At 45.4% G+C, this 15,310-nt stretch overlaps 1 protein-coding gene across 1 annotated transcript in view; it reads left to right on the top strand.

The window, feature by feature from the left end:
* sptbn5 (spectrin, beta, non-erythrocytic 5) overlaps positions 1-15,310 on the top strand; it is a 78,007-nt gene that overhangs the window by 48,604 nt on the left and 14,093 nt on the right. The window contains exons 48-57 of the mRNA XM_063007925.1: positions 820-992; positions 1,077-1,167; positions 2,753-2,899; positions 3,742-3,879; positions 9,303-9,559; positions 10,987-11,173; positions 12,745-12,957; positions 13,050-13,246; positions 13,335-13,539; positions 13,719-13,895. Coding sequence (XP_062863995.1) covers positions 820-992; positions 1,077-1,167; positions 2,753-2,899; positions 3,742-3,879; positions 9,303-9,559; positions 10,987-11,173; positions 12,745-12,957; positions 13,050-13,246; positions 13,335-13,539; positions 13,719-13,895 — 1,785 coding nt within the window. The remainder of the gene's footprint in view (positions 1-819; positions 993-1,076; positions 1,168-2,752; positions 2,900-3,741; positions 3,880-9,302; positions 9,560-10,986; positions 11,174-12,744; positions 12,958-13,049; positions 13,247-13,334; positions 13,540-13,718; positions 13,896-15,310) is intronic.

The raw sequence follows: 15,310 nt of genomic DNA, 5'->3' as shown, positions 1-15,310 counted from the left end.
ATCATTAGAACTGGACCACGGAGCAATGGAAAAAGGTGGCCTGGTCTAATGAATCACATTTTCTTGGCCGGGTGCGTGTGCATCGCTTACCTGGGGAACACATGGCACCAGGATGCACTATGGGAAGAAGCAAGCCGGCGGAGGCAGTGTGATGCTTTGGGCAATGTTCTGTTGGGAAACCTTGGGTCCTGCCATCCATGTGGATGTTACTTTGACATGTACCACCTACATAATGCATTGGTGTAGACCATGTACACCCTTTCATGGAAACGGTATTCCCTGATGGCTGTGGCCTCTTTCAGCAGAATAATGCACCCTGCCACAAAGCAAAAATGATTCAGGAAGGGTTTGAGGAACACAAAGACGAGTTTGAGGTGATGACATGGCCTCCAAATTCCCCAGATCTCAATCCAATCGAGCATCTGTGGGATGTGCTGGACAAACAAGTCCGATCCATGGAGGCCCCACCTCCTAACTTTATAAGTTAAAGGATCTGCTGCTGACATCTTGGTGCCAGATACCACAGCACACCTTCAGGGGTCTAGTGGAGTCCATGCCTTGATGGGTCCGGGCTGTTTTGGCAGCAAAAGGGGGACCAACACAGTATTAGGAAGTCGGTGATCTGTGTTTCTAATAAAGTGTGTCTAGAAGCAGGTAAACCATCAAACTCTGTAGGTCCTTGGCCCTCCAGGACTGAATTAAGGACACTATGGTCTGTTAGAAACAAACAACAATAAAACTGTATTTAAAACAGGGGAACTAGAGATATGAGGGATCTCTAAAGACTATCAGTTGTTAATTGTTAGGTCATTGTTTCAGAGCTCCTTGTTGGAAGTTGAAGCTCTCCAGAGAACACATGCTTTATTTGAAAACTCCGTAGATGCTCAGCTAGAACAGCTGGAAAAGGTAGTAAGATATGGTCAACAGCTGACTCTCAGGAAACATTATGACTCAGACAACATTAAGAAGAAGAGCAAAGCAGTTCAGCTCAGGTATGCTGTTACTCTTTATTTTATTAAAACAGATTTTGATTAATGGTTAAGTATAGACTCAGGTTCAATACTGGTTTGTTCCAGAAAGGAGACGATCTTGGAAATGAGCAAAGGCCGAAAAAAAGCTTTGGAAGAATCTGCCCAGCTACAGAAATTCTTAGAGAGTAGTTACGAGGTAAGCAGATTGAATAGATGCTGGGTTTCTTACATTTACTTTGACTTTTATTTGATTGCAGACAGGATGAACCTGAGATATTTCATGTTTCATCTGCTCAACTTCATTTCATTTATTAATAAACAGCCATTCCTGCATTTCAGGCCTGCAACACATTCCAAAAAAGTTGTGACAGTAAAGCATTTACCACTTTGTAATGTTGCTATTCCTTTTCACCACACTTAAAGAGGTTTTGGCACAGAGGAGACCAAGTGATTTAGTGTTTCAGCTTTTATTTTGTCCCATTGTTCCTGCAAACACGTCTTCGGGATCATTGTTGTCACATTTTTCATTTCAAAATTCTCCACAAATTCTCTATTGCGGACAGGTCAGGACTGCAGGCAGGCCAGTCCAGTACCCGTACCCTATTCTTCCACAGCCATGCCATGTTGACAATGCATGGACGTCCCTGGAAAAGATGACATCTTAAAGGCAGCATGTTGCTCTTAAATTTCAATGTACTTTTCTGCATTAATGCTGCCATCACAGAAGTGTAAATGACCTTTGCCAAGGGCACTGAAACAGCCCTATACCATGACAGACCCTGGCTTTTGGACTTGTTGCTGATAACAGTCTGGATGGTTCCTTTCGTCTTTGGTCTGGGGCACACAGTGTCCATTTTTTTCCAAAAAAGACCTGGAATGCTGATTCATCTGACCACAATACACGTTTCTACTGTATGATGGTCCATCCTAGATGTCTCAGAGCCCAGAGAAGTCAACGCTGCTTCTGGACATGGTTAACATAAGATTCTTTTTTGAACAGTGTTTTAAAGTTTTAAGTGGCATTTGTGCATGTAACTCTGTATTGTAGTGCTTGACAAAGGTTTGGCAAAGTAATCCCTCACCCATGTGGTTATATCAGCTATTGTTGAGTGGTGGTTCTTGATGCAGTGCCGTCTGAGGAATGGAAGATCACAGGCGTTCAACTTTCTTTTTTGGCCTTTACGCACTGAAATTCCTCCTGATTTCTTGAATGGTTTAATGGTGTTATGCACTGTAGAGGGAGAAATATGCAAATCCCTTTATATCTTTCTTTGAGGTTCATTGTTTTTAAACATTTCAATCATTTTCTTACGCATTCGTTGACTAACTGGAGATCCTCTGATCATCTTTGCTCATCAAAGACTCAGCCTTTCCTGGATGCTGCTTTTGTACTAAACCATGATTGCAATCACCTGTTGACATCAACTGTTTGAAATCATATCAATATTTAGTTTTTTCATCTCATTATTAGCCCCAAATTGCCCGTCCCAACTTTTTTTTAAATGTGTTGCAGGCCTGAAATGCAGGAATGGAGGTATATTTATGGTATATTTGAAAGAAGTTGAGCAGACAAAACATGAAATATCTTGGGTTCAAACTGTCTGCAATCAAATAAAAGTCAAAGTAAATGTAAGGAACACTGCATTTGTATTTTTTTGCTACATTTTGCAAAAAAATGATTTAAAGTATAAGGTATTTATTTATTTAAAAGAATGTATAAAATTTGTTTGATTAGGGATCAAATTCATGAATGTAGTCAAACTCTTTAATATTTTATTTAGCTGTCCTCATGGTTAAATGAGAAGAACACAGTGGCTCAAGATGAGAGCTGGAGAGACCCTATCAATTTGCAGTCCAAGATCCTGAAACATCAGAGCTTTGAGGCAGAGATCTTGGCCAACCGCAACTGCTTTGAAGCCTTAATGAAGGTAATGGGTTAATGCCATCACTTTTCAATACATGTTAAAACATTACAGATTTGATTATATTTCTGTATAGCTAATATTCCTGTGCATTTATTACATACGATCTGATACATTTTAAAACACTGTGGGCACGCTTTCAATAATGAACTGTGGGGCACAGTGATGTTGGCCCAATACCTACAGCAGCCAATAAAATTAATTTACATATGCCTACATCATTATTTATGGTATCAGCATTGCTACATAGATAGCGATAGTTATCCCAGTGATGAATCAAGTCCACAATTTAATACAAGTTAAAAAAAATGCATTCATGAATTGGTGGACAAGTTTGCCCAGATAAAAGACTGTTGTGCGTCTTTTCTTTTTAAGCAAGGAACGTGACTGATGAGAGTGTTTTGCATTATTACCAGGTGTGTTATTTTGCCGGTAGGTTAAGTCACAGGCAGCATTGGGTTTTCTTGCTCTGTATGTGTTCTTACAGTTGAAGACCACAAGGATTGTTACTGCTTGAAACTTTGGATCTGTAACGTGATGCTCTATAGAAAGCTAATATACCAGTTGTGTGAGATCAAATGCCTTTATTGGTGATGTCTGGCCTCAACTTCTGCTAACTACTGTTTTATGTTTATGTGTGCATTTGTGATGGGGTGCATTTTTGTTTGGAATCATTGATTAAGTAGGTTTGTGTGTAGTTTCACTGATTAGTTGGACACTGGCCAATGGGACAGTGCCCATACAGAGTTTATTGTGCCCCACCAGGCTTTCTTTGCCAAAAATGCCATTGAAGGCAATTGGGAAAATGTTTTAGTATCAATATCATGCTGATCATACTTAACCAACAGGAAGGGGAGAAAATGCTAGCTGTTGGACATCCAGCCAAGGACAAGATTAAACCCAGAATGATGGATCTCAGTGATAACTGGGAACATCTCTTAATTAACTGCAAGGAGAAGAAGTCACGTTTACAAGAAGCATATCAGGTAATCATAAATAAATATTTAAATAAATAAATAATAATATAGATAATAAAATAAAAAAATAAAGATTATTTAAATTGAAGTACATTGTTCTAGGCTTTAAGTTGGCTGGTTGGAAATCCAGATCTAGCCACAAGGAATGCATGTGAGCTTTAGTTGCCAAAACAATACTGGCACTATGACAAATAACCCTATGTAGAAGAAGAGGTCTCTGGTTAATTTCAATATAATATTGTGGCGTTTGCGAAGAAGAGACGGAGTCGCGAGTTGCCATGACAACAGGATCAGCTCTTTATTGTTTACACGGTTTAAGACATGTGTGAACACACACACAATTCCCCGCTATTGCAGCCACGTTATTCCTAGCCCCGTGCTACACAGTCACGGTAGGTTTTAGATTCAACATGTAATTAAACAAATACACTATGCACAAACTAACATCATTAAACAGAACACCAAACAACATAAACAAACCGCATAAACATGTACACAAAGAACGCAACAGTTATTAACACCGCGGCCGCGAGTCCCTCTGGGTAACGCTCGCTCCGCCCTCCCCCCTAATCCACAGTGGCGGACGCCACACAGCCCCCCTCCCAAAAGTCAACCGTCCCGGTGACTCACTCAACCCCCAACAAAATCCCGAAACCTGCACGGCGGTCTCCGTTCGCGCCGCGGTCTATCCACCACGGCCTCAGGGCGTTCTGGAGCCGGTACTGTAACTGCCACATTCGAACTCCGCTCAGTGTCTGGTACCTTGGGCCTGTACGGGGCCAACCGATCACGATGCACCACCATACGCCTTCTCCCCCAACAAATACGGTAGACCACCTCCCCTAAACGACCCTTCACGGTGCAGGGCCCGACCCACGCGGACTGTAGCTTTGGGCAACGACCTTTCTTACGGCGAGGGTTGTGCAGCCAGACCTCGGTGCCAGGCATGAGAGGCTCCCCGACACAGCGCATATCGTAGGCCCGCTTCTGCTTCACCCCTGCATCCGCCTGATGTGTCCTGGCCAGCTTGTGCACTCTTTGCAAACGGGACATGAGCTCTGAGACAAAGATTGGTCCCGGTACAACACCACTTTCCCCATCCGGAGGTGCCCCAAAAACTAGATCCACAGGTGTCCGTAGCTCTCGCCCAAACATTAACATTGCTGGAGTGAACCCTGTCGTCTCTTGAACGGCCGAGCGGCACGCGAGAAGTACCACAGGCAATTGCTTGTCCCAATCCCGCTGGTTCTCTGCGGTCACTACGGCTAATTGCGTGGCCAAAGTCCTATTAAAGCGTTCCACTAGGCCGTCGCTCTGTGGATGAAGTGGGGTTGTCCGGGTCTTGCGCACCCCAAGCCGGCGACAGACTTCACTCATCACCTCGGACTCAAAGTTCCGGCCCTGGTCGCTGTGTAGTTCTTCAGGGACTCCAAACCGGCAGAAAAACTCCCCTACCAGCCGCTCTGCTGTTGTGTTTGCACTTTGGTCCGGCACAGCATAGGCCTCCGGCCACTTGGTGAAGTAGTCCATGGCCACAAGCACATAGCGGTTCCCCGAGTCTGTCACCGGAAACGGCCCCAAGATGTCCACAGCCACTCTCTCCATCGGTGCACCTGACCGCATGGGTTGAAGCGGGGCCCTTGCTCGCTGTGGCGGCCCCTTCTTTGCCGTGCACGTGTCGCAGCAATGAACAAACAGTTCAACATCAGTACGACAGCCAGGCCAGTAAAACCGCTGCCGCAGTCGCCTCAGAGTCTTGGTGACCCCAAAGTGCCCCGAGCCCGGTGTACCATGCATGACCCGCAGTACCAACGTTCTCAGAGTGCGTGGGACAACAGTCTGTACAACACGGCCCCCTGGTACTGGTTCTTCCCAAACCCGGCACAAAAGTCCTTTTTCGAGCCTAAGACTGTCCCAGTTCGAGCGCAGGGCCTTCGCCACTGGTCCGTGCGGTAATATCTCGGCCCAATCTAGTCGGTGTGATGCGTCCAGCCCCTGTAATGCCCAGGCGAGCTCTGGGTCAGACATCTGTGCCAGTCTAAAATCCTCAAGAGACATCTGTTGGAGACAAAGAACCGGTGGGTCCGCCACTGTCACGGCTGCACACTGTCCAACATATCTGTCCTCCGCGCGCAAACAGTAGCGGCAGTCAGTGTCCACACAAGGCCGACGGGATAAGGCGTCTGCGTTGCCATGCCGCTGGCCAGCCCGATGTACGATCTGGAAACTGTACTCCTGCAGCCTGGCAATCCATCTCGCCAGCTGCCCCTCTGGTTCCCGGAATCTCATCAGCCACATGAGCGATGCATGGTCCGACCGCAACACAAAGGGTACTCCGTACAGGTAATGGCGGAAATGCCTCAGGCCAGCAACAACAGCCAGCAGCTCCCGACGTGTCACGCAATAGTTCCGCTCTGCTTTGTTCAGACGCCGGCTGAAGTAGGCGATGACACGCTCGGCTCCATCCTGCAACTGGGACAGTACAGCCCCCAGCCCATGGTTACTGGCGTCGGTGTCCACAATGAAACCCTCACCCGGCCTCGGGTATGCCAGGATCGGTGCGTTACACAGCCGCTGCCGCAGAGAACAGAATGCATGATCGGCGTCCTCCGACCACCGGAATTTGACCCCATCCCCGGTCAGATGGTGCAAAGGAGCCGCGATGTCTGCGAAGCCTTTCACAAACCGCCTGTAGTAAGACGCGAGGCCCAGGAAGCTCCGCAGCTCCTTGAGGTTCCTGGGGGTCGGCCAGTCCTGCACAGCCTCCGTCTTCCCAGGGTCTGTCTCAATACCCGCCCCACTGACAACATGCCCAAGGAAGTTCACGCGCCGCTGAAGGAAAGAGCACTTCCCGGGGTGCAGCTTCAGATTGGCCGCTTGGATCGCTGTCAGGACTAGTTCTAGATTAGACATGGCCCCGTCGAACTCTACTGCGTGCACGAGTACGTCGTCCAAATACACCACATACTTGTCACGGGGGATGTCTGCCAGGACCCGATCCATTAGGCGCTCAAACGTGGCCGGGGCATTGCAAAGTCCGAAGGGAAGGACGTTAAAATGCCATAGCTCCGTTCCCAACGTGAAGGCGGTCTTTTCCTTGGCACCTGGGGCTAAAGGCACCTACCAATACCCACTGCGTAGATCCAGAGAGCTGAACCAGGCAGAACCAGACAGTCGGTCGAGTGCATCATCAATCCGCGGGAGTGGGTAGGAGTCCATTTTGGTCACAGCATTCAACCTGCGATAGTCAACGCAGAATCTCCAGCTCCCATCCTTCTTCTTGGCTAGCACCACCGGAGACATCCAGGGGCTGTGTGATGGCTCGATGACTCCGGAGGCTACCATCGCCCGGATCTGTTGCTCGGCCGCCAGTCGTTTCGCCAGGGGAAGACGGTGTGGTCTGAGACGAATCGGGGGGGCGTCGCCCGTGTTGATGTCGTGCTGCGCCAACCCGGTCCTGGTGCAGTCCTGTTCCGAAGCTGCGAAGACCCCTGCAAAACGCTCCAGCAGGTCCCACAGCCGCTGTTTCTGCACCTCCAAAAGGCCTGCACCACTGCGTTGCCATAGGTCACGCAGCGCTTGGGTGTTGGGGGACTCCTCTGGCCCCCTTGGTGGTCCGCCCGTGTCGGTGGACCCTGCCGGGAACTGTGTGTTCGAGCAGTCCCACACCATAACCCCATCACAAACCTTAACTGTTAACCCATTCAGTTGCACGGTTCCCCTGTTAAAGTTGATTATAGCGCCCAAGCACCCCAAAAAATCCGCCCCTAAGATGCACGAGTCTTTGATGGGACATAACCAGAAATCATGAGTTACCGGCCCACCCCCGAAATCGACCGCAAGTGCTCGGCAACCCAGTAATCCAACACGGTCGCCGGTGACCGTCGACAGTTCAGTTGGGACCTGCTTCCATTTTGCCATGTCCCCTGCCATGTCTGTTGGTACCCCCAGCCCTGGTATTCCAACACGGTCGCCGGTGACCGCCGACAGTTCAAATTGGCCCCCGATGTCCGGTACAACTCCCGGTCGGATCAGCGACACCGACGACCCGGTGTCCACGAGCGCCATGACCGGAGTCCCATTAATTAAACATTCTACATATGGGCCGCTACGTCCGCCGACCCTGGCCGACGAAAACCAGGAGGGATTGACAGGTGGGTCAGGAGCCACCACGCCCCTCATTGGGCGGCTCCTGGGTCGTTTCCCGCAGGGCTAGCAGTGGGGCACTGGGTGGCTCTATGTCCACGCTCACCACACAGCCAGCACCCCTGTTGCCGAGGCGCAGACCTGGCTACTGCTGTCGACTGGCGAGCATGGCTCAAAAAGATAAGCTCTACACGTTCTGCTTCCTTGACTGCCGCTCCCAGGGAACTTGGAGCTGCTAGTTGCACATGCTTCTGTAGCTCATGCGGGGCCAGTGCATTTATGAAGTAATCCAGAGCTAGCTCCCGTTGCACGGAACGTGGGAATGTCGGGTATGCTTGCCGCACCAACAGCGCCACCTCGGACGCCAGCACACTGATCCGCTCACCATGGCGACGTCGTCTTGCCGCCAACAGCTGCTTTGCCGCCGGTTCCGCCGGGTACCGCCCGAAACGGCTCCGCAGGGCCGCCGTCAGCTCAGCCAAATTACCCCGGCACTCTGGGGGAAGCTCCACCAGAACCCTCAGAGCCTCTCCTTGCAGCGCGAGGCAGAGATGAGCCGCCGTGTCGCCGTCCGTCCATCCGGAGCGGGCCGCGACGATCTCCAGCTGGGCCTCATACGCCTCCCAATCCGCTCCACCATCGTAGCTGGGGAGACGAAGCTGCGCCGCCACTGGTGATACTGCTGCTGCCTCCGCTGTTGTCACCACCGGACTCGGCCGAAGCTGGCTTGATCCATCCGGTTCGAAAGAGAGCTGTTTCCTGGTCTTCGCCGTGCCGTCTTTTCGCCGTGCGCCAGAGAAGCCATCTATTTGCCGTTGAAGAAACTTTATTTCTTCAGCAATTACCCCCACGTCATCTAGAGGGCAATGCGATCCCACTTCTGACACCAAATGTGGCGTTTGCGAAGAAGAGACGGAGTCGCGAGTTGCCATGACAACAGGATCAGCTCTTTATTGTTTACACGGTTTAAGACACGTGTGAACACACACACAATTCCCCGCTATTGCAGCCACGTTATTCCTAGCCCCGTGCTACACAGTCACGGTAGGTTTTAGATTCAACATGTAATTAAACAAATACACTATGCACAAACTAACATCATTAAACAGAACACCAAACAACATAAACAAACCCCATAAACATGTACACAAAGAACGCAACAGTTATTAACACCGCGGCCGCGAGTCCCTCTGGGTAACGCTCGCTCCGCCCTCCCCCCTAATCCACAGTGGCGGACGCCACAATATATTATTTTGTCTATTCCTCCCTCATTATTTGTCTCCCAGGCCTTGCAGTTCAAGCGCGCCCTAGATGATGTTGAAGAGTGGCTGGATTCAGTGGAAACTGAGGTAAACAAGAAGGATTGTGGGGAGGACCTGGCTTCAGTCAGCAGACTGCTGAAGGATTTACAAGGGTTGGAGGAAGTGGTGGATGGGCACATGGAAAAAGTTCAGGGTCTAGTGGACACAGCCAAGGACCTCAGCTCCAAGGGCAATTTTCAGGCTAAGGAAATCCAACAACAAGTTTGGCACATGGTCAACAGGTATCCTGTGTTTAACTGTATTTATATTGTTGCAAATTTAAAAAACCCCTTTTCCAGAAAAGTTGGTACATTTTGCAAAATGCATTAAAACAAAAAAGCTGTGATTTCTTAATTCCCTTGAACCATTATTTAACTAACATAATTACAAAGTGCTCCAATGTTTTTACTGACCAACTTTTTTGTAAATATAAACAAACTTTAAATTTGGCATCTGCAGCACACTTAAAAATTGGGACAGAGGCATGTTTACCATTGTGTTACATTACCTTTCCTATTACAATTTGTCACTAATTGGGCGGCATGGTGGGTAGCACTGTCGCCTCACAGCAAGAAGGTCCTGGGTTCGATCCCCAGGTGGGGAGGTCCGGGTCCTTTCTGTGTGGAGTTTGCATGTTCTCCCCGTGTTTGCTTGGGTTTCCTCCGGGTGCTCCGGTTTCCTCCCACATTCCAAAGACGTGCAAGCGAGGTGAATTGGAGACACTAAGTTGTCCATGACTGTGTTTATATAACCTTGTGAACTGATGAATCTTGTGTAATGAGTAACTACCGTTCCTGTCATTAATGTAACCAAAGTGTAAAACATGACGTTAAAATCCTAATCAAACAAACAAACAAACAAACAAATTGTCACTAATTGTTGCTATTTTGCATGTGTATTTTTTGCTTATCCTTGCTTGATACAAGACAACGTTGTCTGATTCTCCTCTTCACAATGCGCTATACATTTTCAGTAGGATGCAGATCTGGACTGCAAGCAGACAGTCTGTGAAGCCATGCTGTTGTAGTGTAGAATGAGACCTGGCATTTTTTCTGCCTTAATAGTACTTGTGGTCACCTTAATGGCAGTACATGTCTCTCCCAATATACGCCTCCACATTAGTTGTACCTTCACACATGGAGAACTCAATGTACATTTTTCCCCAAAGACATACTGAAACATAGACAATTTAAGTGACAATGGTTTTCCGAAGTACTTCCAAGCTTATGTGGCTATTTTTACAGTTTTTTATGCAGTGCTATCTGAATGCTCGATGGCAATGCTCATTCAACAGTGGTTTCAAGCTTTGCCCTAAATGGACTGAATTTTGTTTGGATTCCTTGAATATCTTTCTTAATATTATGTCTGGTTGATGGTGAAACTGCTTAATTGTATGCAATCTTACTTAGACTTAGTCTTTAATGGATCCTCCTTTTATACCCAGTCATGATTTCTTCCCCTGTTAACAATCCACCTGCTTATTGTGGTGTGACTTGAAAATTTTATAATGTTTTATTTATTAAAGGTTCAAGATAATTAACAATTCACTTATTCTTGGTTTTTACTGCATATTGTAAAATGTCCCAACTTTTCTGAGTATGGGGATTATACCAATGTGTGTCAAGGTAGAAACAGAATATGAATTGTTTGCGTACACATTTTTATTTAGGTATAATAGCATGGCTGAGCCTCTCCAAGCTCGCAGAGAGACACTGGAGTCATGGCAGCTGCTGTATCAGTTCTACAGGGACATAGAGGATGAAATAATGTGGATTGAAGATAAGCTGCCGACGGCAACTTTGAAGGACTATGGGACATCCCTAGAAAGCACACAAGCAATGATCAAAAAGTGCCAGGTTAGTTTGTAAAACTTTTTATCATGGATTAAGATTGTAAACTTGTTTGTGTGGATAGTTAAATTACTTTGCTTTAAATGTCTCATTAAATTTAACTGGTGTTTTTTTTTAATTTTGTTTATGCATTTTCTCCCCTTTTAGCGTGTCCAATTGCCCAATTGCGTCATGCTTCCTCCCCACCAATGCCAATCCCCGCTCTGATTAAGGAGAATGAAGCTAACCCACGTCCCCTCCGACACGTGGGCAGCATGCTGTATGCATCTTGTCACCTAGACATTGACGAGTGCAGTGCAGATCAGCCCTGTGTATGTAGAGACACACCATGACAGCACTCTTTTTCCCATCCCTGTGCAGGCGCCATCAATCAGCCAGCAGAGGTTGTAATTGCATTAGTAATCAGAGATACCCTATTCGGCTGTTTAAATATCCCACCCCTATCAGAACAACAGGCCAATCGTTGTTTATGCGGCTGCTCAGCCCAGCCGGCAGGCAGAGCTGGGACCCGATACGATGTATTCGAGATCACAGCTCTGGTTCCAGTGTGTGTTTTTACCGCTCCGCCACCTGAGCGGCCTAACTGGCGTTTTTAACTGCTAAAGTTGTGAGACATTTTCACAAACAGCATGATTTGCTTAAAATCCTGGGGCACCACTGACTTGCTGATTTATAGAGTATTCTTTTATTCATTCATCCATTAATTCATTTAATTTTAATCAAGCATTTCTTTTTATTTGATTCTTTCTTTTTTATTCATTTATTCGAATTGTTGTATTTGTTATTTTCAGTTTTGTAAAGCACTTTGAACTGCTGCTTTATGAAAGTAGATATTTAAAATTATGATATTGTTATTATATTTGAAGACGTAAATTACATTTAAGTTTCTGATAAAAATTAGGTTCCAACATTTATGCCTCAATTTAAGAAATGTATATCAGATGTGGCATGGGTTCTTGTTTTGAGTCAAGTCAAGTCCATTTTATTTGTATAGCACTTTTTACATTGGACATTGTCTCAAAGCAAATTTACAGACTCCAGGACCAACAGACCAAAAACCCCTGTTGAGCAAGCCGAGGGTGACAGCAAGGAAAATCTCCCTTAAAATTACAAAAAAAAAAAACCTTGAGAGGAACCAGATTCAGCAGGGACCCCATCCTCCTTGGGCGGCCTGGAGGACAACTTAAATGAACAGAATCCACACATCATACATACACAAAATTAAATTGAACTAAAAGTTATTACTAGCAAAAAAATAATTGGAGTTCTTAATTATTCAGTCCAGTTTGTGATAGTCTGCGGTGAGTTCTTGACATTTTTGGTGCAAACATGCCAGGTTTCCGTCAAATCTAGCAGGAGCAGCATTGTTGGCATGGCAGTCTCGACAACCTCGGGTGGGTAAACAGGTTTCCGTCAGAACCACCTTGGGGTAAAACAACAGAAAATGTAGTTAGGAGTAAAATATCAGTTCTGCAGAAAGTAGCATGAGACTCTGGCACCCCTAATTATTACAGCATAACTTTGTGACAGAAATACCTGTATGTATTTACCATGTATTTATCTGTCATTCTTTTTAGGTGTTGATACAGGAAATTGCAGGTCGTACCCCTCTGGTGCAGGTAGTACTTGAGGCAGGACAAAACTTGGTAAGAGGAAGACACTTTGCATCCCAGGAAATCAGTGCAAAACTGACTGAGCTGAAGGAGCTCTTTCACATTTTAAAAACAGAGTCAGAGAACAAGGGCAGACTGCTACAAGAAGCACTGAAAATCCACACCTATCTTTCAGAGGTTTGAAACCAAGTTCCTGAATTTAAGATACAAACAGACCTTTGCTGTTGTATGGTACAATATTATGTTCAGATATGTTTATTATTAAATAGATCTCTGAAATGGAGTTGTGGATAGATGAGCTGATGCCTGTGCTAGAGCCCAAAGACTATGGGAAAAGTGAGGAGGCCACAGAGATACTCCTCAGAAGGCTTGATGCAGTAGATCTGGAGTTGATGAACCGTCAAAGGAAAGTGGAGGCCTTACAGGAAACTGGAGTTAAAATGGAGAAATTTGACCATCCTAACAGGTGCAAACAAGTAGATAAATATCAGAGTTGGATTAAGTGTGTAATTAAAATATGCATAACTTACAGCCATATATTCCCTCTATTGCAGCCACTTGGTTGGAGAGAGAATTGCAGACATGAAAAAGAAGTTTGAGATGCTTCAGCTGTTGTCTTCAGAGCGTCGAGCAGCGTTGGAGGACCAGTACGATCTTCATGTGTTTGAGAGAGAAACCAAAGATGTGGAAAGCTGGCTTATTTCTCGAAAGACCCTCACAGAGTCAGATGATTTGGGACAAGATCTAGACGATGTGGAGGTACTTTAGCTTGCACTTCTAATATATGCAAAACCATAATGTGGGTAAAATGAGGTTTGTGTGTCAATAAAGGTCTGTACAGATCGTAGATAATCTTATTAGACTGATAATACAGTGCCTCATTTGTTGTTATACTATGTTTGTGTTTTGTGCTCTTTATTTGTGTACTTTTTTACTAGGCTCTACAGAAAAAATTTGAGGATTTTGCAGGTGAGGTCAACTCTTTGGGTCAGATCAAACTTTCTACAGTTGAAAAGCTGAAGCAGCAGGTGAAACTCTCAGAAGCCCAGCGAAGAGAGAAGGAACTCTTAAAATTATGGGAAGATTTAAAAAAGACTCTGGAAACACGAGCAAAGGTAACTGGAAAACATAATAAAATTGTGTATATGTGTGTATATTCTGTATGGCCAAAAGTACTTGGACTCCAAATAAGCTTGTTGGACATCCTATTTCAAAAACAAATACTATTAAATAGTGACCTCCATAACAAGAGTGGAATCTTTGCCCATTCTTCTCATGAAAAAGCTTCCAGTTCCTTGAGGTTTGTTAGCTTTCATGCTGCAACTGACAGTAATGACCACAAGCCTTGCCCTTCTTATGACAAAAAATGCTGATCCATATGGCCAGTTTCAGTTTTGCTGGGTGGTGTTTATATAACAGATCACAGGTGAGGCAAATTAAGGGTCACTATTAAGTTTTTTTAATGAATGGTTTATGGTTTATTTATGTTGTAACCCAACTTTAGGTGATAAAAAAATAGCAAGGCTTTGATATTAATGATTACACTTTTAAAAGAATGAACTGGGACAAGTTTAAACCTCCCTAGAGTTGGTCATCCAGCTAAATCAGGTATGTGAGCCAGAAAGGCTTGGTCATGGAGGAAACAAAGGTAAGAAAGGTCATCCAAATATTGTGAGACAGAAAATCATCTTTACAGCACTCAAGAAGTCAGGCCTTTATGCCAGAGACAGAAGCAAAGATTTACCTCTTTGCCTGAATACCTGAATACTACTACCCATGTAATGAAACATAGTAATGGCAGTTAAATGCTACAGGGGTGTATATCTGTGTATATACAGAATTTGCTAAATAAATTTGCTCAACCCCAATCAGCAAAACTGACTAATCCACTTCTCAAACATTTCACTTTAGTTCACTAACTCCAATATAATGATGAATCCACACTTGTGGCAGAAACAGAAGGGGGTTGGTGAGGAGAATAAGAGGAGAGAGATTGATACCACAGTTTATACAACAGTTAGTTCCAACCTTACAATCTGATTGGTTGAGAAGCGTTCTAACCGTGCTGATATTCGTGATAACAGCACGGTCTTTTCACACCACAACTGTATTACTCCGCTGACGTGTTGCCAGTAACGACAAGCTTCATGCACACAAACGCGCACGCAGGTGACACAGACTTTTTTCCAGATCGCGTATTAAATCCGTTATCTGATCCGTTATCTAGCGCACTGTGTAGGGAACATAAATCAATTGCCTTTTTCCCTTCGGAGGTTCTTGCCTTTTTCTTCTTGTTGTTCTTACCTCCCTGAAATGAGTTTTTGCAACTTGGGATGTCTGTTTTGTAGTGTTAAACTTTATATTTGTTGTGGAACTACTTTTTGGCGGAAGGTATTGTCAATATTAAAGCATATTTATTATGAAATTCAGGGCTTCTTTGATTTATTTTCTTTCTTTATTTTGTAAAAACTGTTGTATAAAAGCAATAGAACACTTGAGGTTGTGTGTTATCGCGAATAACATCACGGCT

The sequence above is a fragment of the Trichomycterus rosablanca genome, chromosome 13 (genome assembly GCF_030014385.1).
Source record: "Trichomycterus rosablanca isolate fTriRos1 chromosome 13, fTriRos1.hap1, whole genome shotgun sequence".
NCBI classification, from domain to species: domain Eukaryota; kingdom Metazoa; phylum Chordata; class Actinopteri; order Siluriformes; family Trichomycteridae; genus Trichomycterus; species Trichomycterus rosablanca.
The sequence above is the reverse complement of the archived record's forward strand: the minus strand, read 5'-3'. Positions and strand labels throughout refer to the sequence as shown.